We start from the raw sequence: 24,540 nt of genomic DNA on the forward strand, positions 1-24,540 counted from the left end.
ATTACTATGACCGTTTCCGTTTCTGCTCAAGTATAGATGCATAGCAATACAGTTTAACGTTGTAAATTTCTTTACGCTTCACATCGATAAGGCCTTGAAATGGTTTGAACGGTATTTTCAGTCTTAAGCGAGGATTGTTATAGTATTATTAGGTCATACAATACTTGAACCTCTTTATTCGCGTTGTTATCAATCTCGAGCGGGCTGTAAAACATTTCAAAATGTTCATAAAACTGCAAATGTTAAAAAAAAAAATTTTTTAAATAAAGGGATGCTCACGTTGTCCCGTTCTCCCCTATATCTATCTATTGATGTGTGTGAAACGGTGGCCGCCGACTACTCGCGCTTCTCTACCCATTGCTACTGACACACACACACACACATTTGAAGAAGTCAAAAAGAAAGCAAACAAAAAAAGGCACGGAAAAAGGGCAACGGAAAAAAAACTCCTCCCACCACCCTCCCCCAGCCCAACAGCAGCAACAACTGTTGGGCCGAAGCGGCTGCGCTCGGCTCGGCTCAGGACGACCTGGACGACGAACCCCTCCGGTGGTGTGTGGTGTGTGTCTCACGGTGCCGTGTGCTGCGTGTTCAGTTTCAGTTGAGCAGTTGGCGAGAGATTAACATTTTGATACTACCGACTTTTCCGTTTTAAACCAGTGTGTTTTGTGTTCCCCGGCTGTTACTGTGTGTGGCGCTTTGCATAATTCACACAGACACACATACCTTCACACATACCGCCACACTCTCACGCGCAAACTTTCGCCGACCAGCAAGCAAGTTTTGAAACCACAGTGCAGAGCAAAACAGGAGCTCCCCCAGAAAAAAAAACAGGAAAAGCAAAAAAAGGTGTGTGAGTGTGTGTTGCTACGCGAGGTGTTCCAGAAGTTGGGACACTAACTCCAACACCAGTGTGTGTGTGTGTGTGTGTGTGTGTTTGAACCGTGCGCGCGCGTGTGTGTGTGTGTTTCGTATTTCGCGACTCCTTTTTGGAGGGCTCCACAGCTGGCACTGGTACTTACAATTTCCTGGGGATGGTTGAGGGTTTAGCGATACTATTCCACCAATTGCACACTGACTGGCCGAATCGGGGGGCGGGGGGGACTTGTTGTAGTTGGGACATTCCTTTACATTCCAAGGGTTGAGTGGAAGAGGTCCCTTCTACTGTTGGCTCCCGTTTTTCCGGACTGTACCCCCTTGGGATGCCTAGCGCGCGGCGCCTGGTGTGTTTTTAGCAGGTGTGCCCTGGATCGGTCCAGAGTATCTTACACAGGATCTCTGTGCATAACTTGCGAGCCTTTAAACTGGTAAAGGGTAGGGGGCAGGAACGTAAGAGCCTGTTGGAAGAGCCCCTCGCAACAGCAGGACCAACCAATTACAATCAACCTGAACGGCTGAGGAGCAGAAAGGGTCACTCCTTCCGATACCCCCAAATTTCCCAATGCTTCTGTTCATCGACCCCGTAAAATCAGCGGCACACAGCGAGATAGAGAAAGGAGAGAAAGAGAGAGAGAGATAGAGGTAGAACTGTTCTGGGTCACCGCGACGTCTGGTTGGAGGCTCGTCCTTGCGCGCAGTGCACAGGTTGTGCCTGCTGTGCGTGTGCTGCACAAGCCGTAGACGAGTCTCCCACCCACTCTCTGGATGGATCCTCCAAGAATTTGGAAGGACTTCTTGGCCGCTCCGTCACACACACACACACACGCACACTGCAGTCCTTCTGAGTAATGCCTGCAGGCAGCAGGAGGAGATTTGGTAGTAGAGACACGCGCGCGCGTCCGTAGTAAACCCTGCCGTAGTAGTAGAGTAGTAGCAGCAACGTAACGCGTAACGCAAAGTAACGTAACGCCGCTGCTTGTAGAATTGTGGAACAGTGGGCGGGCAGCCATTGCACAAAATAGTTTGCCACAACTCGTTTGCAACATTTGTCGTCGAAGCTGTCCAGTTGTTTGTTGAGGATAATGTAGTCGTGCGAGTGGGCGAGAGGAAGCAGAGGGGCTTCCTTTCTACTACCTTCTCTCTCTCTCTCTCTCTCTCTCTCTCTATCTCTCTTTCTTTCTCTTCACTCTCCACTCGTCTATGTGTGTGCATCTATTGTTGACCGATCCCGGTCGGGGAAGGGGGGGGGGGGGGGAATGGGACAGGGTGTTCCTCCAGGCCCAGGCCCAGACCTGATGGGTGGTCGCTGTGGTGCTGGAATGTGTAGGCGCGGGCGGATAAAAATCAATATCTCTATCTCTCTATCTCTCTCTCTCACCTTGCGTCTGCCCATCAACTGAGAGATAGAGAGAGAGAGAGAGAGAGGCTGATGATAGAAGACGGGATTCAACATTCTATTGCGGCACGGGAGGAAGGGGAGGGGGGGGAGAGGTTTCGCATCCTGGAGTTTGCTGGGCTTCCTGGGAGTGCTTGCCGAGGCCGCTTGTTACTAAACTAAATTCTATGGTGGTGGTGCTGGCAAGGTAGTATGAAGCGGGTTCAGAACGGCGGCAAGCGGGTGAGGGAGAGCAGCGAGACGAAATCAATTGAATTGTCACAGTATTTATCGAATTAGTTTGCTCTCGTCGTGTGTGCAGCCGCCGCGCAAACCTCTAAGCGCTCCTGCACTCGTGTCTCTGTCGTGTGCGTGTGTGTGTGCAGTACGCTCAAGGTCAAAGGCAGAACCGATGGCAGGGTTGCTGTGCGCCGCGCGTGGGCGTTTGTGTACGTTGCGTAGAGCCTGCTTTGCTTCCTTTTCGTTTTCTTTGCCTTTTTTTTTTTTTAGTTGTTTTGCTCCTACCTGCTCGTCCTACTACACACCTCTTCCTAGAACCGCACGTAGTAAAACATTCTGCTGGGCGTGCGTGTGTGGGGGGGGTGTGGGTTCTATTTGGTGTCTTCTTGGCTGGCTTTGCCTGTGCGAAAGGGTGGGGGGGGGGGAGGGAGGAGGGAGACCCTACAGGTGGAGTGTGATGTGATGTGGAGAACGCGGTGTACGCACGCCGCCTTACCGTAGTATTCTACTACGCAGACGGCGGCATGGTGTGGTGTAAAATTCAGTTTTTTTTTTGTTTAGAGGGGATAGCGGTGTGGTGGGTCATCCTACCCCCAATCGGATTCTTGCGAAGAGCATCCTCAAGGGGTGAAGGAGGGGTGGTCACACACACACACAAACAGAGGAAGGGACCCCATGACGTGAGGTTACACTGTTAATCTTCAGCTGCTAAATAAAACATGGCCATCGGTACCTTGTGGCAGTTTTTTTTTTAGTTGTTGTTTGTTGGACGGCAAAATCAATAAATTACATAATGTGTGGACTGGCTGGGACGTATCGAGGGGGAGGGGGGGGGGGGAGTGCTGGATTGGCCCCATTTGCTGGATCTAATGGATGCTCCAAGGGGATAGGCTTGGTGGGAGCAGACAATGGGGGGCACAATTGTATGCAATTCGCATCCGGTTCACCTGCACACGTGTGGATTGCTTGTGCTGTTGCTATTTTGTCCCGTCTTCTATCTTCTTAGCGCTCTGTGCGTTGCGTCTACAAGTTGAGCTGACACAGTTGAGCACACAGGGCACGCGGTAAGGCTAGCAATGAAATCGATAGTGGAGCTGTTTTGCTTTTTTTTTTTGGAGGGGAGAATTTCTGTTGTTGTCCTGCTCGCCAGTGCAGTGCAGGATTACCGCGAAGGTCAAAGGTGTAGTACCATAATTGAAAATCATTCCCAGTGGTTTGGGCGCCCCGCTTTGGGGTTACAGGCGGTTTGCTGCATGGTCCCTCTTCTGTGTGTTTTCAATTTTCTGTAACGATTTCACGGCAAAGGGGGGAGAAAAAATCATGGCAGGGCTATAGTAGTGGTTAGGGGATTTTCTGCGAGTGTGTGTGTGTGTGTGTTGCTGGATGACCATGAAATGAAGGACATTGAGAGATCGCCGGAACCAAAACCGAGCCGTACAGCTAGGTGATGCTAGCCCCGGTTTGTCCTAGCAGGATGTTCCACACGTATATCTATATACAATCGGAAAATTACGGAGAATAACAACAAAGTGCCTTACCAATGGCCTCATGGTTGGGAAAAAATGTCAACTAAACATTAACAAAAAAAATAATAATAAACAGAGAGCTTTGCGGGCGCGTATCAAACGCATTGCAGAGAAGCAAAAAAAAAAAACAAACAAAACAAATATAAGTAAAAACACATCATGCTCAAGCATTTGCTGTGCTGTGCGCTGTGTGTTTTGTTTTTATGTAATATAAATGTCCTGATGTCAACGTGCCCATTTTGGTGCTCCCGTCCTGCTGGCTGGCGGAACGAGCGTGGCCGTTTTTTTTCCCTGAGGCTTGCGCACAACGACGGGAACCATTCGTGTTGCACACTCCGTGCTCCATGTGAGCATGTGATTCCAATTTACGATACTACTACTCGGACGCGCGTGCTCTGTCTCTCTCTATCTCTTCCTCACTCAAGCACGCGCCAGAGCGGTGTGATTGTGTTGGGGCAGCTGATAACACGAGCGCGCGCGCACATGCGTGGGTGTGTGTGTGTTTGTGTTGATTTACATCCATGGATAGAGGAGAGGGGGGACGGGGAAGCGAAAAATGGGGTCATTAGCAGTGGCGAGCGTTCTGCTGTATCGTACGAACAAATCTACCACCAGTACCCCTGCACTGGCACTGAGCCGTTGGAGAAGGCAAACGTTACGGCTATAGAATTGAACACATTCTGTAACCAGCTGCAGACTTTTTCACACGTATGTGTGTTTGTGTGTGTGTGTGTGTGTTTTCTCCCCCCTCCGCTGTTGTTGCTGATCGTTTGTTCGTACGATTTCCGCAGCGCATCACTCTCGAATAGCAAGGCGCAAACGGACGGGCGCAAGAAATAACAATACAAAAATATTATCGGAACCATCTCCTTCCAACCCCCTCCAGTGACAGTAACAATAGTGATGTGAAATGTGAGTGTGTCAGCGAACGCCAAATACGACTCTACGCTGTACCAACAACCAGCCGACGAACCAGCAAACAACCAAAAGCCCCAAACCGCCCGCAAAAACCGCCGTCTCAGGAAACGCGTTTTTGCGCTAGCGGCGAGCGGAACGCACCGGGAACTACGATCAACCCAGCCTTCGCCAGCCCTCCACCAGGCGTCCGTGCGCACCAGAGGCCCCGAGAGCGCCGGCATGGCGTCCGCGTACTACCACCAGTCGGCAGTTGGCGTCGGCAACGTGCTGGTGCTGCTGCTCGGTGCGACTGTGATATGTCCCGCCTACGCCATCATCGATCGGCTGGTGGTGCAAACGAGCAGCGGTCCGATCCGCGGCCGCTCGACCATGGTGCAGGGGCGCGAGGTGCACGTGTTCAATGGCGTACCGTTCGCGAAGCCGCCGGTCGACAGCCTGCGGTTCAAGAAGCCCGTCCCGGCCGAACCGTGGCACGGGGTGCTCGATGCAACCAGACTACCTCCGTCGTGCATACAGGAACGGTGAGTTTGTCATGTAGGTGTACGTGTGCTGTTTGTTTGTGTGAGTGAATTCCATGTACTGCCTTTTTTGAATGTCACCCCACATCCTGGGAACCTGGACATTCGGGTTATATGCTCAGAACCTCCCTTTAAATGCTTGTACTCCCAGGGAAACCTGGGAACCAGCAGCAAATGCTGCCTTCGGAACTTAAATCTAAGAATTTTCGTCCCAATGAACGCCCTTTTTACCAGAAATGCTGAGGATTTTGACATTTAGTAATTTTAACTTTCGGTATGCCTCAACTAGGGGAATTTTAAAGGGGAATGAAACATCTCTGCAACTCTTAGAAAACTCTCAATTCTAATCTACATTAAATAATTCATCATTTTTCTATCTCTGATAAATGCTCAAAATCATTACATTATTCCTAACACACAATTCCTGACCTTCAGAATACTTCAGGTTCTATGGAACTTGGGTAGTACTTTTTTTCGAGTCTGATATCTTGTTTGATTGCTGCCAGAGCACGGCCTAAAGCCTCTTACTTCTCTGTCAAGCCGTGACAACTACGAATGCCCAATGAATCCGCTAATGATTCCCAATATCTCAGTATCCATGGGAACTACGACGTCTGAATCTTTGGTGGAATTACAGCTTTTACATGGTTTGCCAGAAGTTTTCATAGCTGTGGGACACTTTATTGACCCTTTCTTACGAGAAATGAACTTAAAGTAATGGGAATTGGACGCTATAGCACCCTTGTTGGGCAAATTCAATAGGAATTTTGGAGAAACCTGTCCAAAAAGGGTGCCATAGAGTCCAATTTCCATCTTTTGAAGTTCACTTCCCATAGGAAAGAGTCAAGGAAGTGTCTCACAACTATGAGAGCCCCTGGAAAACACTGTCTTGTGTTTTCATAACTACGTGTTCCAGTATACAATGACGATGCACTCGTTTTGATATCTAAGTATCTTGGGAACCTAAACCGGGTGTAATAACTTAAAAGTAAATGTCAAGAAATATAAATTTTTAGCAATTATTTCCTTCCGATATCCCTCTGTATCCTGCAAATCTGTACGTTTCAGAAAGCGTTTTGGTGACATTTCTTCGGATGTCTATCTTTTACCAACAATTGCATTTGTATATCGTTGTATTATTCTCTTCTGTCAATACAAAAAACACCCTTTCCATTTCCTACAAACCTACGTACATCGAAGGAACTCCTCAAACATTCGGAGTTGTGCAATTGGAAATGTTAAGAAAAGAGTTACTGACGCTGACCTTCCACTCGCTTGCCTATTGGATGCCTTCCGGTTACAGGTACGAATATTTCCCCGGCTTCGCAGGCGAAGAGATGTGGAATCCCAACACGAACGTTTCCGAAGACTGTCTGTATCTGAACATCTGGGTGCCGACGAAAACACGCCTACGGCATGGACGCGGCCTGAACTTTGGAAGCAATGACGTAAGTGTTGCGTAGCGTTGCGGAAGCTGCGATGCCCTTTACCGTATGGTGGCTATTTCTATACATCCTCCCACTTAATTCTCTCCCGCTTGTTTGTTTGCAGTATTTCCAGGACGATGACGATTTCCAGCGCCAGCATCAGTCGAAGGGCGGGCTGGCAATGCTGGTTTGGATCTATGGCGGCGGGTTCATGAGCGGCACCTCCACCCTGGACATCTACAACGCGGAAATACTGGCCGCGGTTGGCAATGTGATCGTGGCGTCGATGCAGTACCGGGTCGGTGCGTTCGGCTTCCTCTACCTGGCACCGTACATCAACGGGTACGAGGAGGATGCGCCCGGCAACATGGGCATGTGGGACCAGGCGCTGGCGATCCGGTGGCTGAAGGAAAACGCGAAAGCGTTCGGCGGCGACCCGGACCTGATCACGCTGTTCGGCGAGTCGGCGGGCGGCAGCTCGGTCAGCCTGCACCTGCTGTCGCCGGTGACGCGCGGCCTGTCCAAGCGGGGCATCCTGCAATCGGGCACGCTCAACGCACCGTGGAGCCACATGACGGCCGAGAAGGCGCTGCAGATCGCGGAAGGGCTCATCGACGACTGCAACTGTAATCTGACAATGTTGAAGGTAATGGTAATATCGTTTTTGGCACTCCGTTGCTTAGCTAACCGGCCCGTTCTCTGCTCGCTGTCCAGGAGTCACCGAGCACGGTCATGCAGTGCATGAGAAACGTGGACGCGAAGACGATCTCGGTCCAGCAGTGGAACTCGTACTCCGGCATACTAGGGTTTCCGTCGGCGCCGACCATCGACGGAGTGTTCATGACAGCCGATCCGATGACCATGCTGCGTGAGGCAAACCTCGAAGGAATTGACATACTGGTCGGCAGCAACCGGGACGAAGGTACGATGGTAGTGGGCGGCTATAGACTAATGATTTGCTCACTGGACTACACCCACGACTTCGAAACGACTCCGACTATTGTTAGTCCGATTCCGACTTAGGGCAAAATCAGAACCACTAGTTCCGTCCAGAGTCGAAGTTGTCCGGGATTGAGTCGTCTGGGTCGGTGTCGTTTGAAGTCGTCTAGAGTCATCCGGAGTCGACTGGAGTCGTCCAAAGTTGACCGGAGTCGCCCGTAGTTGTTCGGAATGGTCCGGAGTTGTCCAAAATCGCCTGGATTTCGAGTCGTCCAGAGTCTTGCAGAATCTTCTCGCGTTGTTCAGAGTCGTCTGGAGTTATCTGGAGTAGTCTGGAGTCGTCCAAAGTCGTCCGGAGTCGCCTGAAGTCGTTCATATTGGTCTGGAGTTGTCCAAAGACCGGAGTTTTCCAGAGTCGTCTGGAATCATGCAGAGTCGTCTGGAATCATCCACAGTCGTCTGGAGTTATTTTGTTCGGAGTTGTACGGAGTCTAGACGGACGACTCCGAACGACTTCAGACGACTTCGGACGACTGCAGATGACTCCGGATGACTCCGGATGACTCCGGATGACTTCGGATGACTCCGGACGACTTCGGATGACTCAGGACGACTTCGGATGACTCCAACTCCAGGCGACTCTGGACGGCTCCAGACTATTCCGAACGGTTCCAGACGATTTCAAACGACTCCGACTGACTCCAGATGGCTCCGAATGACTTTGGACGATTCCGGACGGCTCCAGAGTAATGCTGGGCGGACCTACCTAGTCGGTTCCGAAATTATTGGATTCGGATCGGAGTCGACTCCGGATTTTTGCCGTACCTCAGCTCTTGCTCAACTGGAACGTGTGTATGCTCTCCTACTTGCAGGCACCTACTTTCTGCTGTACGACTTTATCGACTACTTTGAGAAGGATGCGGCCACCTCGCTGCCGAGGGACAAGTTTTTGGAAATCATGAACACCATCTTCAACAAAGCGTCCGAGCCGGAACGCGAGGCAATCATCTTTCAGGTGTGTGTTTGTGCGATATAGTACCTCATTTTCAAAGCGCAGTCCTGTTCTAACGTGTTTTTCACCTCACACCACCCCAGTACACGGGATGGGAGAGTGGCAACGATGGGTACCAGAACCAGCACCAGGTCGGGCGGGCTGTCGGGGACCACTTCTTCATCTGTCCGACGAACGAGTTCGCGCTCGGGCTGACGGAGCGTGGCGCCTCGGTGCACTATTACTACTTCACTCACGTAAGTTTATGCTTTGTTGGTGTGGTTCAGCCTCAGCCCGCTTTGAGTATTGCTAACCGAAAGGGACCTGCTTTATTGGACCGTTTCCAGCGTACCAGCACCTCTCTGTGGGGCGAATGGATGGGCGTGCTGCACGGTGACGAGGTCGAGTACATCTTCGGCCAGCCGATGAACGCGTCGCTGCAGTACCGGCAGCGGGAGCGGGACCTGAGCCGCCGCATGGTACTGTCGGTGAGCGAGTTTGCACGCACCGGGTACGTACACCCTACGAGGCCCGTCGGCTGGAAATTGCAGGCAACATAAAAGCACTATTCCTTTTCTTCCCTTCCCCCTCCATTCACAGCAATCCGGCCCTCGAGGGCGAACACTGGCCACTGTACACGAGGGAGAACCCGATCTACTTTATCTTCAACGCGGAGGGCGAGGACGATCTGCGGGGCGAAAAGTATGGCCGCGGACCGATGGCGACCTCGTGCGCCTTCTGGAACGACTTCCTACCAAGACTGCGGGCCTGGTCGGGTAGGTTACGCTAGTGCCTTACAGGGTTTTCCAGGAGTTCTCATAGCTGTGGGCCACTTTATTGACTTTTTCTTAAGTGAAATGAACTTAATGTAATGGGAATTGAACTCTATGGCACGATTGTTGGACAAATCGGAATTTCCAAGAAGCCTGACCAAACAGGGTGCCATAGAAATCAATTCCCACAGTATGAAGTTCACTTCCAATAAGAAAGAGTCACGGAATTGTCCGACTATTATGAGAACCCCTGGAAAACCCTGTATGGTTCTTTCTATTAGTTCTTCTCTCTCACTGCTCCTTTTTATGCCTTATCCGACCTTACCCTTTCCTTGCAGTGCCCTTGAAGGATCCGTGCAAGCTCGACGACCACACCTCGATAGCCAGCACCGCCCGGGCAGCGCCCACCGTTGCGCTGCTGATCGCGCTCAGTCTGGCGGTGGCGAGATTGGTAGCAGCTTAAGCTGGCGCGCCCAGCACAGCATCCACCCATTATCCCGTTCAACCCCCCGCCCAATACCCGTACACATCTTCCCCATCCATTCCCAAACTCTCTAGTTCGTTGCACCCCGGATGGAAACAGCCTATTTATCCATGCTTGACCCCGCGATAGGCCGATCGGCATCATCCGCAAGACAGCGGAAAGTATTCATTGGTTTTGTGATGGCGTATTATCGAATTTCAAGGAGCTTTTTCTTGGTGAAGCGCAGGCGCTTTTCATCAATTGACGGATACATACATCCCTCTTAAAGGAAGACAAGCAGCAAACAATAAAGGGGAAACACACATACACAAACGTAAAACGAATATGCTCTAACATCTAACAACAAAAATCAAACCAAGCTCAGTGCAGTGGGAAGCAGTGAGTAAAAACGATAAAGAGAGAGAGAGAGCTGGAAAAAAGAAACAGCGAACAGCGAGCAGGAACAACAAAAAAAAAACGAAAGGAAGCATCAGTGGGGGAGCAAGAAACTAATACATATCGCCACAACACGTTACCAAAGGACTGGATCCTGTGATCTTTTTCTTTGGGCTACTGGTGCCCTGAATAACAACCAACCAAAAAAAGAAAAAGAGAAAGAAGAAGCAGACAACAACAAAAAAAGAAACAACCTCTGTCACAAATACATATCACGTGCTTGAAGACTTATGAAATATTGCTGTGTAGCTATACCTAGAGAATATGATAAAACCAAAAAAATAACAATATTTAAGCATAATATTGCAAGCGGTAGGAGAAAGGTGATGCAACAACAACAAAAAAAGAAAAAGAAAAACCGAAAAAGCAAGGGAGCAGACTAGCAGAAGCTTAGCGACCGTACGCGTCGGGCACAGCCGCGTAGGGCAAGGGATAAAAGGCCCGTTCTTTGGCTGCACATCTCCACTACCGACTAAAATTGTAGCGTAAAGAAACCTCCGTTTGAAGAAAGTTGCTCCTTTCTGACACACACGTGATTTGATTTTCCACCGTACGCTCTACTGTACTTCGGTTTTTCTTCATTTGTTTTTCTCTGTAAACTCGTCGTAATCTGAACAATGAACTTTTAAAAGGAAACCAAAGCATGGCGCCATTTAGATGTTACATTTAATATACCTATATATATATTATATATATATACATATACATACAAAACATAATTATATATGAAGCAAATAAGTTTATTTAACGATTTGAAAAACAAAAAAGGCTCGTTTATTAAAAAAAATCAAAGCAACCCAAAACAAGGAAAAACAACACGCACTTGCATTACCAAAAAAAACAAAACAAAACAACAACTCTTTATGAAGTAATGGATCCATCTTTTTTAGATGTTCAACCGACTATATATATATTTAACGTAAAGCAGTATGTAAACCCCAAAACATATCATTCAAACTGGATAAACTTAGATATTAATATACAATATTGTAGAAGAAAAACACGAAACGAAACCACAACAAAACAAGCGAGCAACGGGCAGAAAGGATGAGAAGAAACGGTAGCGGAGGAAAAAAAAAACAAGTGGTTAGAAAAACAGGAATGGAAAAGACAAATAGCGAATAAGTAAATCTACCTTTATAAGAAAGCTTTTTATGAGAATTGTAAACCCACTTTTGAAAACAATACCGATCGGCAAAATTAAGTATAACAACAACAGCAAACTAGCAAACAAAAAAAAAAAGAAGAAGAAAGAGAAATGTAAACACGAACTGTCAACGGTGGCGATATTGTTAGTAATTGGTAAATACTGTTAGTAGAGAGGGAAGCGTGTTTGGTTTGTTTTATTAGTAACGGTCAAAACATACGCGATGCGGTCTTATGATCAACAAAACAAACAACATTCATACACATGCATGTGATTCAATACGATGTTTAGCGGTGTTTAGCGAAAAAAAAAACGAAAAAACTAACACAAAACTCAATCTTACACACGGCCACACCTGCGCATGCAGTAAAGTGTAGAATATATGCGTTAAACAGGATTAACACATTTAAAACACACAGCAACAAACAAGCACTCAAACACAAGGACAAGAAACGGTAAAAGAAGAAAGTGTAGCAAATTGACACTAAAAAATGTTTTAACAAAAAGGAAAAGACGTACAGTGGAACGTAAAATTGAGTAGTGCACATAGTGTACATACCTCTAGTTGCTTCTAGAACGGAGAGAAAGTGAAACACAAAACAAACAAAAGTAACACACACACACACTGAAAACCAAAAAAACATATCAGGTGCTTTAACCGTTATTGTAATTCGTAACGCGTGCAGAGAAGAGTAGTAGAGAAGTAGTAGTGCACCATCTCCCACTAGTGCGGCGGGGGAGGGGGGGGGGCAGTCAATGTTGAACGTGAACGCTTTTACGTAGATGTGTAGTCGCGCTAACCGAGCGAGCAAGTTCGCTAGCCAGCTCTATTCCGAGCTCCCAATCGGCACGGGGGAAATGGTGCTGCTCAAGGACCGAGCGAACGAGGCAGCCGTACATTTTCAATTGGTTCGCAAAGAGGCTCCACTTTAGCGAATCAATTAAAGTCGAAGGGTGCAGAAAAGATAACGCCTGGGTAACGCCACCGTAACGCTATGATCGAGAAAAGAGAGATAAAGAAAGAGAGATATAGAGAGTGAGAGAGAAAGAAAGAGCTAGTGTAAACAAATGGTGCAGTAGACAGTAGATTCTTCACACTGACAGGTGTGTCATTATTGGCTTGTTTCAACAGAAAACAGAAACAGTAACACTGTTTAGCACTAACCTTCAAACAGGTACTAATGGCGGCACTTTCTGGTTTCTGACTATGTTTAGGGTGTGTGCGTGGAAGTATTAAGTAAATGATTAGTAGTGGTAGTAACCATTATACACACACACATGCATACACACACAGCGTGTCTGTGTGTGTGTGCAACACAATACAAAGGTCAAAGCTTATCGTAAAACATATCAGGTAGCATACTGCAGTGAGCAGTTCTGTTTGGCACTACTGTGCACTAGTCTAGCCACCATATGCAATATGCAAGAGAGACATAGTCACCCATCCTCCCGCCACCCTTTGAGCTTATCCACCTGTGTGACCTGAAAATCTCGAGAGGAATGGACAGTGTGAAAAGAAACCGAAAGTCAGCAGCTGTCAGTGTAAGACCGCAACGCGCTTGCGCCACTCCTCCGATGTACTACCCACAACAGCTGCAAACAGGAAGCAGAACAAAACCCAACACAAGAACCTGGGCCAGAGAGGCTGACATTTAGTGAAGACCGTTGATAGTAGACGAACGGGCCTGTGTGCTAAAGTAGCCGGTTACACGGATGCACAGCATTGGCGACAGGTCGTTGGCGCCCCTTTTCGGCAGTCGAAATCGATCTGGCAAGTGTACGGGCCGGGTTCACGGGCGCTAGCGGGTGAAGTCTGATTTTTGGACGCATTTTGTTTTCTGCCAACGTTGGTGGAGTGCGCGTAAAGCCGGAGGCGGAGTTAGCTGTCCAAGTTTTGTGTCCAATGTGCTGTACTAGTATTATGAACAATCACACGCAAACGCACGCCGACACCTTAGCAAGTTCCTTGTGAGTTGTGAATTGAGTTGTGTGAATTGAGCGGTATAGCATTTCCGAGACTGTAAACTTAAGCGTATGTGCGGCTAGTGCATTATCGTTACAATTGATTACTGGAAAAGTATTACTAGACAAACTATACGAACAAAAAAAAAACCCATACATATCACTCGGCCCCATACGCGAGTTGGGGTGGGAAAGAAACTAACACACAAACACACCGTCAGGCCGAGCAGTTTAGTTGTTGAGCGTGGTCCGAGGGTAGTGTAGTAACCACCGCACGACGTTTAGTAGTTTTTTACGTTACTTGCTGTGCTTGGTGTGCTTGCGAGGGTGCACAAATTGCCTCTATGTGTCAGTGGAACCAGGCAGGCAGCAGCAGACGGAAGTGTAACCGCAGTACGTGCATCTGTACACTTTCTGTCGCGTGTACACTTGCGGTAAATATATATATACACACGCATATAACACAAAACAAAACAAAACATGTACGGAAAGTAGTTTTATCATCTTATTACAAAGGCCTTCTAGAGACAAAGAATAACGAAACAAAGAAAAACGAAGAAGATGAACAAACAACCAAACACTAAGAATACGTTTTTGTACAGTGAGGCACTAGCACGGAACGCTACCAGTATTACGAGAAGAAGAACATACAAAAATCAGTAGCATAACTGTCTACCTTGTAAATCATACAGGATGAGCTAGTGCATCGTTACACAGTCAGTAGTGTGCAGATAGTAGTGTGGGTTCGCCGCCATGCCGGCCATACCATTATTGTAATTGCGTAAATGCTAGTGTCCTATTCTTTGTTTGGACGCTGTAGTTCCATTGCTTGGACATCAACAGACATATCAAATATTGCAATGCAAACAAATACGCACACACACACACGCACAGACACAACACAAAATAGAGCTAATGAATGAGTGGTAGTAGCGCAAGATGAATGCCAACGCATTTCTAAGTGATCGAGTCGAAATGACCATTGTGTGTGTGTGTGTGTGTGTGTGTGTGTGTGTGTGTGTGTGTGTGTGTGTGTGTGTGTGTGTGTGTGTGTGTGTGTGTGTGTGTGTGTGTGTGTGTGTGTGTGTGTGGGTGGGTGTGCGTTTGTGGCCCATCCCTAGCCGTAGGTTTGTTTGTAATGTAAGTCCCGCTAAGAACTTCTTCACGAATCGTTTCTACTCACACGCTTGTACGGAAGAGGTGATTTGAGGTTAGGTTTGTTTCGCTGTTTCTATGGCCGATCGATACCGATTGGCGATCGTTGGTTCGGTACCACGATTGTTTGTGCCACGATTCGTTTTGGCCTTTACTCTCCTGCATTTCTGTTACATCGATAAAGACTGAATTTCGGACTTGTATGTCAACTGATACGTATTATCAATCATATACAAAAAAAGGAACACTCCTTTTCTCCCACAGCGAATCCTGCGAGCATTTGGAAAACTATATGGTTGATTATTTTTTTCATTCGCTGTTTCTGATATAAATATATGTATACACACACATGAAGAAAAAAAAACAAATTGGCGCTCACTAATTCAGACTGGAATTCAGCTAAGTAAATTAGCGTTTAGTTTCGGATAGAATTGATTGTTTCAGTTATTATATTTCTTATGTTTTTTAAGCATAAATTTTGTTTTTGTTGTATGAATGAGTTACTTGTAGCTAATAACTCTTAGTTTAAATTAATTACCAACCCAATAGTTATGGCCACCCTACTCGTTTGCCAAAACTGTATAATCACACTATCTCTTTTGCTTATATTGCTTATATTGTTTACAACAATGGTTCATCGTTTAAATGACCCCTTCTATACCAAGGAAGTAACTCATCGCAGGCAGATCGGTCGCCGCTGCCGGATATTCTGTTTTCATGGGTGTGCGTGCACTAGACGGTAGCGTTTGCGTACCAAGGTATGATTTTACACCGTCGCCACGGACGACACACCGTAACGTCTGTTACTATGCACTAAGCAGCTTAGTATGCGTGAACGTTTTCACTACACTGCGGGCTGCAGCAGCAGCAGCAGCAGCAACAGCGGAAGCTCCAATGACAATAAAAATAAGCAAGTCATTCTATTTTTACTCTTTTTCTCCTATGGAAGTGAAACAAAAAAAAGGAAATAATGTAGGAAAAAATCTAACCAAACACGATTGTCGTTTGCTTGCGTGAGTGTATTTTTTGTGTGTAGTGTGCACGATACATTGGGCAGGAAAACCAACACAACAGCAAACAATAAAATTAGTAACTATACTATAGCGTGGTTGGGCGGATTGCGTTCGACTGTTTAGAAAACACTGTTTAGGCATGTACGTGTAATTGCACCACAAAATGGTTGACAAAATAAAACTAAATGGTTCGCTATTGAGAAGCGCTATTAGGGGTTTTTTTTTTGTTAAAATCTTAGTAATTGAAAAGCTTTTTAACTGTCAAGAAACAAGAGAGAGAGAGAGAGAGAGAGAGAGAGAGAGAGAGAGAGAGAGAGAGAGGAAAGATAACAACAACATATCGTATTTATAAACAACATCGTATTATAAACAAGCATATTATCTAGATTAGTGCCTGTCTGTGACGAATAAGTAAATCGACAAGTCAAACCGTAAAGCTGATAGATAATAATGTACTTATTCACCAATAGCAACATCCAGTGGAAATTTCAATGTCTATGAACAATAATTAACAATCACACTTGAACCAATACACACACACTGAAACAACAGAACAGAACACAGCAGACGACGACCACAAGGATAGCAGCTGCACGATAGCGGTAAAAAAACGCTCGTAGTACGATGTTAGTATACTATTTTTGATTTAAGCCGTGTTTTGCTACTTCTTGCCACATCTCGCACCCAAAAAGGTAGACGCGTGACGGGGTGAACGTGCGGCTTCGTGTGTTCGGTAGTGACTGGGGCAGGCTTTTAGGTATCTTTCCCAAAGCGAATGCAGCGCACTTTTTAAATGCGCAGGTTTTTTTTGGAGGATCAAACGATGAACGAGGTTACAAAATTAGCAACAAAATACTCTGCTGAAGTGATATTTCCAGCTGACACGTTAGCGCTGTGTGCCCATGCAACCCACCCATGAGGACGCCTGTAGAACAGGCATCAGCAGACATTGGAAGGGGAGGGGGGGGGGGGGGGTTGTTGGGTCAAATGAAAAAAAAAAAAACAAGGAAACAGTAGTAGGTGTGTTTAGATTCTAAGTAGCTGCAACTCCATCAGATTGAACGTTCAATGCTATTATGTAGTAAAGGTTAAATGGAAGGTATACATACATATATATTAAACAAACAACACAAAACAAAACTACCAAACTTTAAAACTCTCTAAATGATAATTAACTAAAAGCGATTAGCGTCGAATCGTACCACATTTTATAAATGTAAAACGGAGAAAGTATTAAAGTGAAACACACAAACAAGAAACGATACTAAATAACACTACAACTAGTTTAAAAGCATACTCCACTTAGCTTAGTAGCTTATCCTGTTGGAAGCGTTGGTAAGGGATTTTGTACGCATTAAAGCCAGTGACATTAAAATGGAAAAAAAGAAACATTAAAGAGACTCTCTCTCTCACACACACACATTGACATGTCGTAGGCAAACCATTTAGTAGGACACGAATTGAAAGCAAAAATTCAGCTGGACTGAGCACGAGGATGAATGGGGTTGAAATGTAACAAAACAACATGCCGCTTTTATTACACACACGAACACACATACAAACGATATAAAGACATTAAATTAGGTTGGCTTTTTAGGTGGCTTAAATTAAACAAAAATTAACAAAAATAACAACATTTTAATACAAAATGCGTCTAGTGTCACAAGTGACAGGCTACAGAGCAGCGCTTAGTAATTGTTCACCCCTCTCCTTCATCCCTGGGCCTCCTCTTCTCGCAACGCAGCAAGTTAGTCGTCTGCGCGCCTAATTTTCGAACGCTTCGAGGCTGTGTGAGTGTTAGTAGAAACACGTACATAAACGTGTTATAAAAATAGCGTCGGTGTTGCGCGCGTGCGTGTTAGGCGTGTGCCACCTTTTTCATAATAGATGATCAAGGACCATTGCACGCAGGGTTTGCCGGTGTTCGGCTGAATCGATCGGTAGCAGTAGCGTAGCGTTAGGATACCTTTGGTCTAGAATATATTTTATATTTATCACGATTTAACACAAACACACACATACACACACACACACACCTACACACTGTTATTTGGCGTAATGTCCTACGCGGGCATGCCGGCCTGTATGCAGGCTTTCGAGAATTATTTAAATTCAGTCCTTGCTACGAGGCTTGAACCCATACCGGGCATGTTTAGTAAGTCGTACGAGTTGACGACTGTACCACGGGACCGCCCCTACACCTACACACATGTATGTAATTACTAAACAATTAAACTATTGTGAATAGAGAGAGAGAGAGAGAGAGAGAGAGAGAGAGAGAGAGAGAGAGAGAGAGAGAGAGAGAGAGAGAGAGAGAGAGAGAGAGACCGAGAAAGGTAGTTAGGGAGAAAAACGAGCGAAAAAGAAATAGAAAATGAAAGAAAAGTAAAGAGAGAAATCGAAAGAGAAAGAGTAAGGGATTGAGAGACAAAGAAATAGAGAGAGAGAGATAGAGCGATAGAGAGAGATAAAGAGGGAAAGAGAGAAAAAGAGAAAGAGAGAAAGAGAGAAACAGAAAAAGAGAGAAAGAGGGAATGAGAGAAGAAGAGAAAATAAGAGGAATTAGAAAACTCGACCATCCAATGTGTGTGTAAGTGTGTATGTGTGTGTGTGAGAATGTATGTGTGTGTATTACGCTCCCCTGGTAAACTACTTTCGTTCGTGTATTGAACAAAAAATGATAGAAAGTCTAGCCTTCTCGATAGAAACAAACATGAAAAGACAAAAGCAAAACAAATAACCTAACCTATACATATAAAAAAATATATACATAAATATATACATATATTTATACATCGGTGTGGCTGCGGATGTGCGTTTGTGTGAGTGTGTTTGCACGTATGTGTATTTGTTCGCGCGCGTGTGTGAGTGTGTGTCGCTGCTAGTGTGATTGTGATGGTAGAACAAACAAACAAAATAATAATAATACAAACAAAGAGAAACACAAGACAGAGGCAAAGAATAAGTAGTGGTTTGAGTTGAGTTGAGATTCTGTCACTGTCATTAGTACACACCCGTTGTAGTCAGCTCCGTTTACTCCTCTCCGCACCGTCCAAAACAAAGGGAAGAGATGGCAACAAGGAGGAAGAAGAAAAAGAAATAACGAAAGTATAAATGTAGGACACGTGCATGCCAAATCGTTTTTCGTACCCAGTGGTGATGTTGTTTTGTTTTTTTTTGTTCCTGTTACACATTTTGCTTCACAGTTAGTACAATTTACACAAAGACTAAAGTCAATTTATGATACAGGGTCGAGTTCTGGTCCTTGTTTGGCATTTATCCCTAACAACTTGGATAGAACAGTTATTTCAGTGCAGGTTAACAGTTTTTTTTAAATTAAAAACACAATACATTAACATATTCCAGCGTCAAATTGCCCAAAAAAAAAATTGCTATAGTTTTGATGCGTCAAATTGTGTACAATATTGTAGATTATAACGACCTTTCTTCAGTTTCTAGTTCACCCATAAAAAATTACATAAACAAACCAACAAACCAAAGTTCTATCTACTTGCACTTGTCAGTTCCTTAAGGACGAAGCGACATGTATCGTATATTGACTTTGGTCAAGGCTTACACGTTCTGTAAAGAAAGGTTAGCATATATTTTCCTGTTACTAGTGTTGCACTAGTTCTATTACTATTATATTACAACGAAAGTTGACGGTTGTTTGAGATTTTAAAGTTAAGGATATAGGACGGCACTTTCCCTTTTAAAGGTAGAGGAAGAAAAAAGAGAGGAAGACATTCATCATATCAGACGCAAGGATTTATGAAACCTATTTTTAAGTGCTGAGTGCTTCTTGTTCGTATCACTGTTTGGGTTGTTTCGTTGTTGCCTTACAGTAGTACCATTTAGGAAAACGAGCATTACTACACTATCCGACCACTGGTACAACACTGACCAGCTACTTCCGACAGCGAAGCGAGATGGATACTAACAAAGAAGAAAAGAAAAACAAAACTACTAAACAAAAGCGATAGATCACTCAAAACTCCCCACCATGCCAAGAGCTTTTTTCGTCGTCCAGCCACTACTTGTACTAGTATGTGTGTGTTAGTAATTAGCAAACATCGCACGGCAAGCACGATGTGCAGGCGAGCGAGCGAGTGTATGTGTGTGTATGTGTCGGTGCGCGGGTTAGCAGCCTGTTTACTAGAGGAGCATATACTACTCGAAAACTTTTTATACGTTTTATGTACCGTCTATTCCTCACGCCGAACCCAGAGCGCTGGATCGTAGCTGCGAAGTAATGCATGACAATGGGAAATGAAAGGAATGAACCTCACGTCAATTCTATTACCGATAAGATAAGTAACCGTATCCTGTGCGATTTAAAGCAAAGAAAGTAAAACAACCAACAGAATGAAACTACCTAACATGGGCTCAAAAACAGCCTGCTCCCCTTTTATAATGTTTAAACAACCTCTAACCATATACCTGCACTGGTGGGCACGAAGAGAGTATATATATACATGTATGTTAATCATCCAATCCAAGCCCTCAGTTTAGTGTAGCAATAGTTGTGTAGTGTGCTGCTAAGCAAGAGCTGTAAAAAAAAGAAAAGAAAAACAAACAAACCAACAAACAAAATGCAAAGCGCGTTCGCTTCCCGCCAAATGTGCGCGTGCACCTGTTTATAGTTTGTAGCGAACGTTTATCATCCCACCTTGAATTCTAAATAGAAAGCAAAGTAACAAAACCGGCGCGGCGCTGCATCGCACACACGTACACACTTTTGTGAAACGCATTTCCAGTACGAACAGCACACCAATCAACCTGTAGATGTTACTAAGCGTGTAACGCACACATACACACATACATACACACCTAGTTTGGTTTCAACAACATTGCAAACAATAACGCTAAACAATAACAAAATAAGCACTGAGTGCTATTATTGCACTGCTAGTGCTACTAACGCGTCACGCGGAGTGTTGTTGCGGCGTCACTCGATCTGCGATACATGTTGTGCAAAATACTTCCGACACCGACGCGCCGCGTCTTAGCGTTCCCGGGAGGTTCCGCAAAAACGTGCATACGTATGTTTTAGACCAAACCGTGCACCATGTGTATACTAATAACCCTCCCCCGTAGCTGACCCCCCCCCCCCCCCAGTGGCACTAAGAATGCGAACTTGATATTAGCGCTTGCAGCAGGATGTGCGTGTGTGTGTGTGTGTGTGTGTGCATCGTGGCCACGTGTTTGCACGAACCTTAGAGGCTTAGTGACTGTTTGGCTGGCTGGCGCCGAGTAGACAACTAGATAGATGCTAGTGGCGCTCTCTGTCGAGGGGGAGGCCTTCGTTGTTTGTAGCCCTACTTTGGATCTGGATCCCCATTAGCCCGTAGCGACTTGATACATATTTTATACATCGTATTGAAACAACCTTTTTCCAGGCTTCAAGGCTAGAACCAAAATCGAGGGATGGAAACACACGGGCAGGCAATGGGCATCGGTAGATGCAGCCGTTATTTAAGCCGTAGAGGACGAAGAAGAAGAAGAAGAAGAAGAAGAAAACGTTGAACGTGTTTTTAGATCACAGCAAGCAACGGTTACAAGTACCATTAGGCGAACGCTGAGTTCGATAGAATATTACACTGTTTGTACGGCTTGCTATGACAGTTTTACTGTACTTTTTATGCTGCACCTGGTCGCCGTGTATCGCGTCGTCTCGTTTAGTGGTTAGGCACGTGGGGATTCACTTTCCTTTCACTCCATGCGCGGTAGCGCTTTTGGAACTGCTCAATTTAAAAAGAAAAAAAAAACACACACACACACACACTAGCGTTTGACACTTTGCTTACCATTACCCCAAAACACGCGTGGTGGGCGAAACATGGTTGTAATTTTCGTACAAGAAGCGCACCCAGTAGGGAAGTGGGGGAGCGTTGTTTAGGTTGTTCCCCCCCTCCACCCACCACCACCACCACCAAAATGGGTCAAACGGGAGTTTGAATGCGCAGCCCAGGGCAGTTTGCCTGCCGCGGAAGTCGCACTCTCAGTCCCGTTTGCGCTCAGCAACAGTCAGCTCGGCCGGCCGGTACTCGCGGGGACGCGCTTAATTAGCTTCCAATGGTTCCTAAAGCTAATTCCATCCCGTCCCCCGGGGGAAGCGCCTGGTCGGGCTGGATTGCAGTAGGGGCAGAACCATTTAGTTCGTTTGAAGCAGAAAAAGAAAACAAACAAACCAAAAATAATAACTTTAGCGTTAACGCACTAGGTTGTTAGCATGTGTCGCTGGGGCAGAGATATTGCGGTGTGCGGTGCAGTTAATTTAGGTTCCGGGCTGCAGCTTCGCAGATGGTTTTAGGGGCGAGCTGCTACAAATTACAAAACGATGAATATTTATAGGAATTATCACATTTACATAAAAATATATATTATATATACACAAATACAGATAAATATATACATAAATATACACAGTATTGAGACACGGACGTAAAACAAAAGCGTAGTGTAATGGCAAGTGTTACATTCTTCAGAATCACACTCACACACACACACACATAGAAACACGCCCCGCGCGATACATGTTTCGTTTTCGATAGGTAAGCTTCAAATTACTGACAAGAAGAACAAAAGGTCTAATGCTTAGCTTTTTCTTTGAGTGTGTTAAACAGCAGCTGAGGCGCATATTTAGGTGGGTTTGAGTAGTGCAAACTTGAAGTGTAAGAGGAAGAAGATAAACAAGAAGTAAAACCAAAGGAATAGGAAATTAAACTAAAAGAAATGCAAACAGAAAGAATACTTATACCTAAGGTAAGGGATGTAGCAAGATAATCCGAAAGTGTCTATTTTATATATATAGAATTGAGTGACCGAGTGAGACCGCGGGACAGGCGAGAGATTTATAATTTTAACAAACCAAAACCAAATAAATAAAACAAGCAGAAGAATAAAAAAAACACACACATACACACAATGGCATAGAAAATACCAAAACAACCGAAATGCTAAGTGACAACAATCGACACAAAACATATCAATTTTCCAAAAACACGATAGATGCGTGAGTCATAAATAGAATAATATGTATTGCAGACAGCCGAATAAGGCGAAACAAACAAACAAACAAACAAAAAAAAACAAACAAAGCATGTAAAATAAAGATATTATGGTACAAAACATAATACAGCGGGTGTTTTCTTCCGCTTTGCGGGCTGCTGCATCAGTGTTCGGAATCACTCATTGCGTTACAAATGTGCTACTATTGCATGAATTACAGTTGGCCCCCGAGAAATGCGTACACTCGAGTTTGTCATAACTGTATGCTGGTGTTTTTTTTATGGCACTTTTCTGCTGTAACAGGTCTATGAGGTACCAGGCGTCTCCATATGTATTTCCCAAGCACCAAGCAGTACTAAAAGAAATAGAAAATTAATTAAATTCCACTATTCCAGTTATTGATCACTTTCTTGCTTACTGTTTCTCAGCCGAAAAGAAAAGCCTTTATCCTCCATAGATACTTAAAACAACACCCTAACTTCCGTTTGTGCGGTTATCCGGTCCTGTCGGGGCTCGGCCCTTTTGTAAAGCTGACATCTCGAATAACTTATCAACATGTCCGACATTGGTTCAGGCCCCGCATTGACGTAGTCAGGTTGCATCTATTGAGCAATCGAGTATAGTAACGTGCTCTCTGGAGCACTCTCACAACTCTTATCTTACCCCAGCTATTGTTAGTTCGATTCCAGCTCCGGCAAAAAGGGACCTCCGTACTACTGATGGGTAAAGTCTTCCAGAGTCGGAGTCGTCCGGAGTCCTTCGGAATCGTTCGGAGTTGTCGGAGTCGTCCGGAGTCGAGCGGAGTTGGCCTTCGAAACAAAGGCCTGTATTCGAAGTGCACGCCCAAAGTGAAGGACAATAAAACACCAAGAAATTAAATGCCTGATCACAAGCAAATTGCACCGGACGGCTCCTGTTGACTCCTAACGACTTCGATTCCGGTCGACTACGGGCGACTCCAGACGAGTCTGAACGACTGCCAACGACTCCGGACGACTCCGGGCGACTCCGGACGACTCCAAATGACTCCGAACAACTTCTTGCCGGAGTCGGAAACGGACTAACAAATGCCGGAGATGGATTGGAGTCGTTGGTGCGCTCCAAAGAGCATATCACTACTCCGGACGACTCCGGCCTTCCAGAGTTGGTTCCGAAATTTTCGGAGACGGCTCGGGATCAACCCCGGATTTTTGCGAACTTAAGCCATCACTAATCCACGAACCTTCGAAGCTTTCGAGTGTTTTTCTTTTTATTTTATATTTCAATATCCTGCAAGTGGGACGTGGAGTTGAACATATGCATAGCGCGTAACAGAGGATCTCTGCGTCCTATTACTGAGCGACGAAAAGGGGCATGTAGTGGAGGACGAGTACCAAACACATGAGATTTGTACACACTTAAACATATTTCATGACCTCGGTTAAAAAACTGCCGAAATCCGTTGGCTCTTTCGATTATTAATCGTACCCAGTAGCCGAAAATCAGTACCATTTAAAACTGATATATCAGTTAAATAAATATTTGAACCAAAACTCGGCAACACAAAATGCCGAGGACATACGTAGACACAGTTGTCATCGAGCTCATCCATCAAAACAACCGATTGAACCAGCCTCAGACTTCCAGGATTCATTTCGGGTCACCTACACGAGGTAAGTATCAACACTCGAACGTGAAGTCTTAACAGAGTCCACTATGCCTTGCTTCACTCCGCCCGCTTTACAAAACCGTGCCTGTTCCAGTGCCC

At 45.5% G+C, this 24,540-nt stretch overlaps 2 protein-coding genes across 7 annotated transcripts in view; both read left to right on the top strand.

The window, feature by feature from the left end:
• Window positions 1-24,540, top strand: part of LOC5666747 (cell division cycle and apoptosis regulator protein 1) — an 86,464-nt gene that overhangs the window by 19,251 nt on the left and 42,673 nt on the right. The gene's annotated exons all lie outside the window — the stretch shown is intronic.
• LOC1271774 (acetylcholinesterase) lies at window positions 521-22,918 on the top strand. Of its 6 annotated transcripts, none has more exons than XM_061659425.1 (10): window positions 521-849; window positions 4,812-5,459; window positions 6,760-6,904; window positions 7,008-7,529; window positions 7,598-7,805; window positions 8,695-8,837; window positions 8,918-9,070; window positions 9,161-9,324; window positions 9,414-9,589; window positions 9,925-22,918. In XM_061659425.1, the coding sequence occupies exons 2-10, from the start codon at window positions 5,158-5,160 to the stop codon at window positions 10,047-10,049; spliced, it is 1,938 nt and encodes a 645-aa protein (XP_061515409.1). In that variant the 5' UTR covers window positions 521-849; window positions 4,812-5,157; the 3' UTR covers window positions 10,050-22,918. The 6 variants fall into 6 exon arrangements, with proteins under 6 accessions (XP_061515409.1, XP_061515414.1, XP_061515423.1 ...); XM_061659430.1 differs by having other exon boundaries at window positions 4,907-5,459; XM_061659439.1 differs by having other exon boundaries at window positions 527-1,014.

This window comes from Anopheles gambiae, chromosome X (genome assembly GCF_943734735.2).
Source record: "Anopheles gambiae chromosome X, idAnoGambNW_F1_1, whole genome shotgun sequence".
NCBI lineage: Eukaryota > Metazoa > Arthropoda > Insecta > Diptera > Culicidae > Anopheles > Anopheles gambiae.

What these genes read in the sequence shown, in the direction of transcription:
- LOC1271774 (XM_061659425.1), top strand. Translation starts at nt 5,158, where the DNA reads ATGGCGTCCGCGTACTACCACCAGTCGGCAGTTGGCGTCGGCAACGTG. An exon ending in CCGTCGTGCATACAGGAACG is followed by an intron (nt 5,460 to 6,759) that starts GTGAGTTTGTCA and finishes TTCCGGTTACAG; the next exon opens with GTACGAATATTTCCCCGGCT. An exon ending in CGGCAGCAACCGGGACGAAG is followed by an intron (nt 7,806 to 8,694) that starts GTACGATGGTAG and finishes TCCTACTTGCAG; the next exon opens with GCACCTACTTTCTGCTGTAC.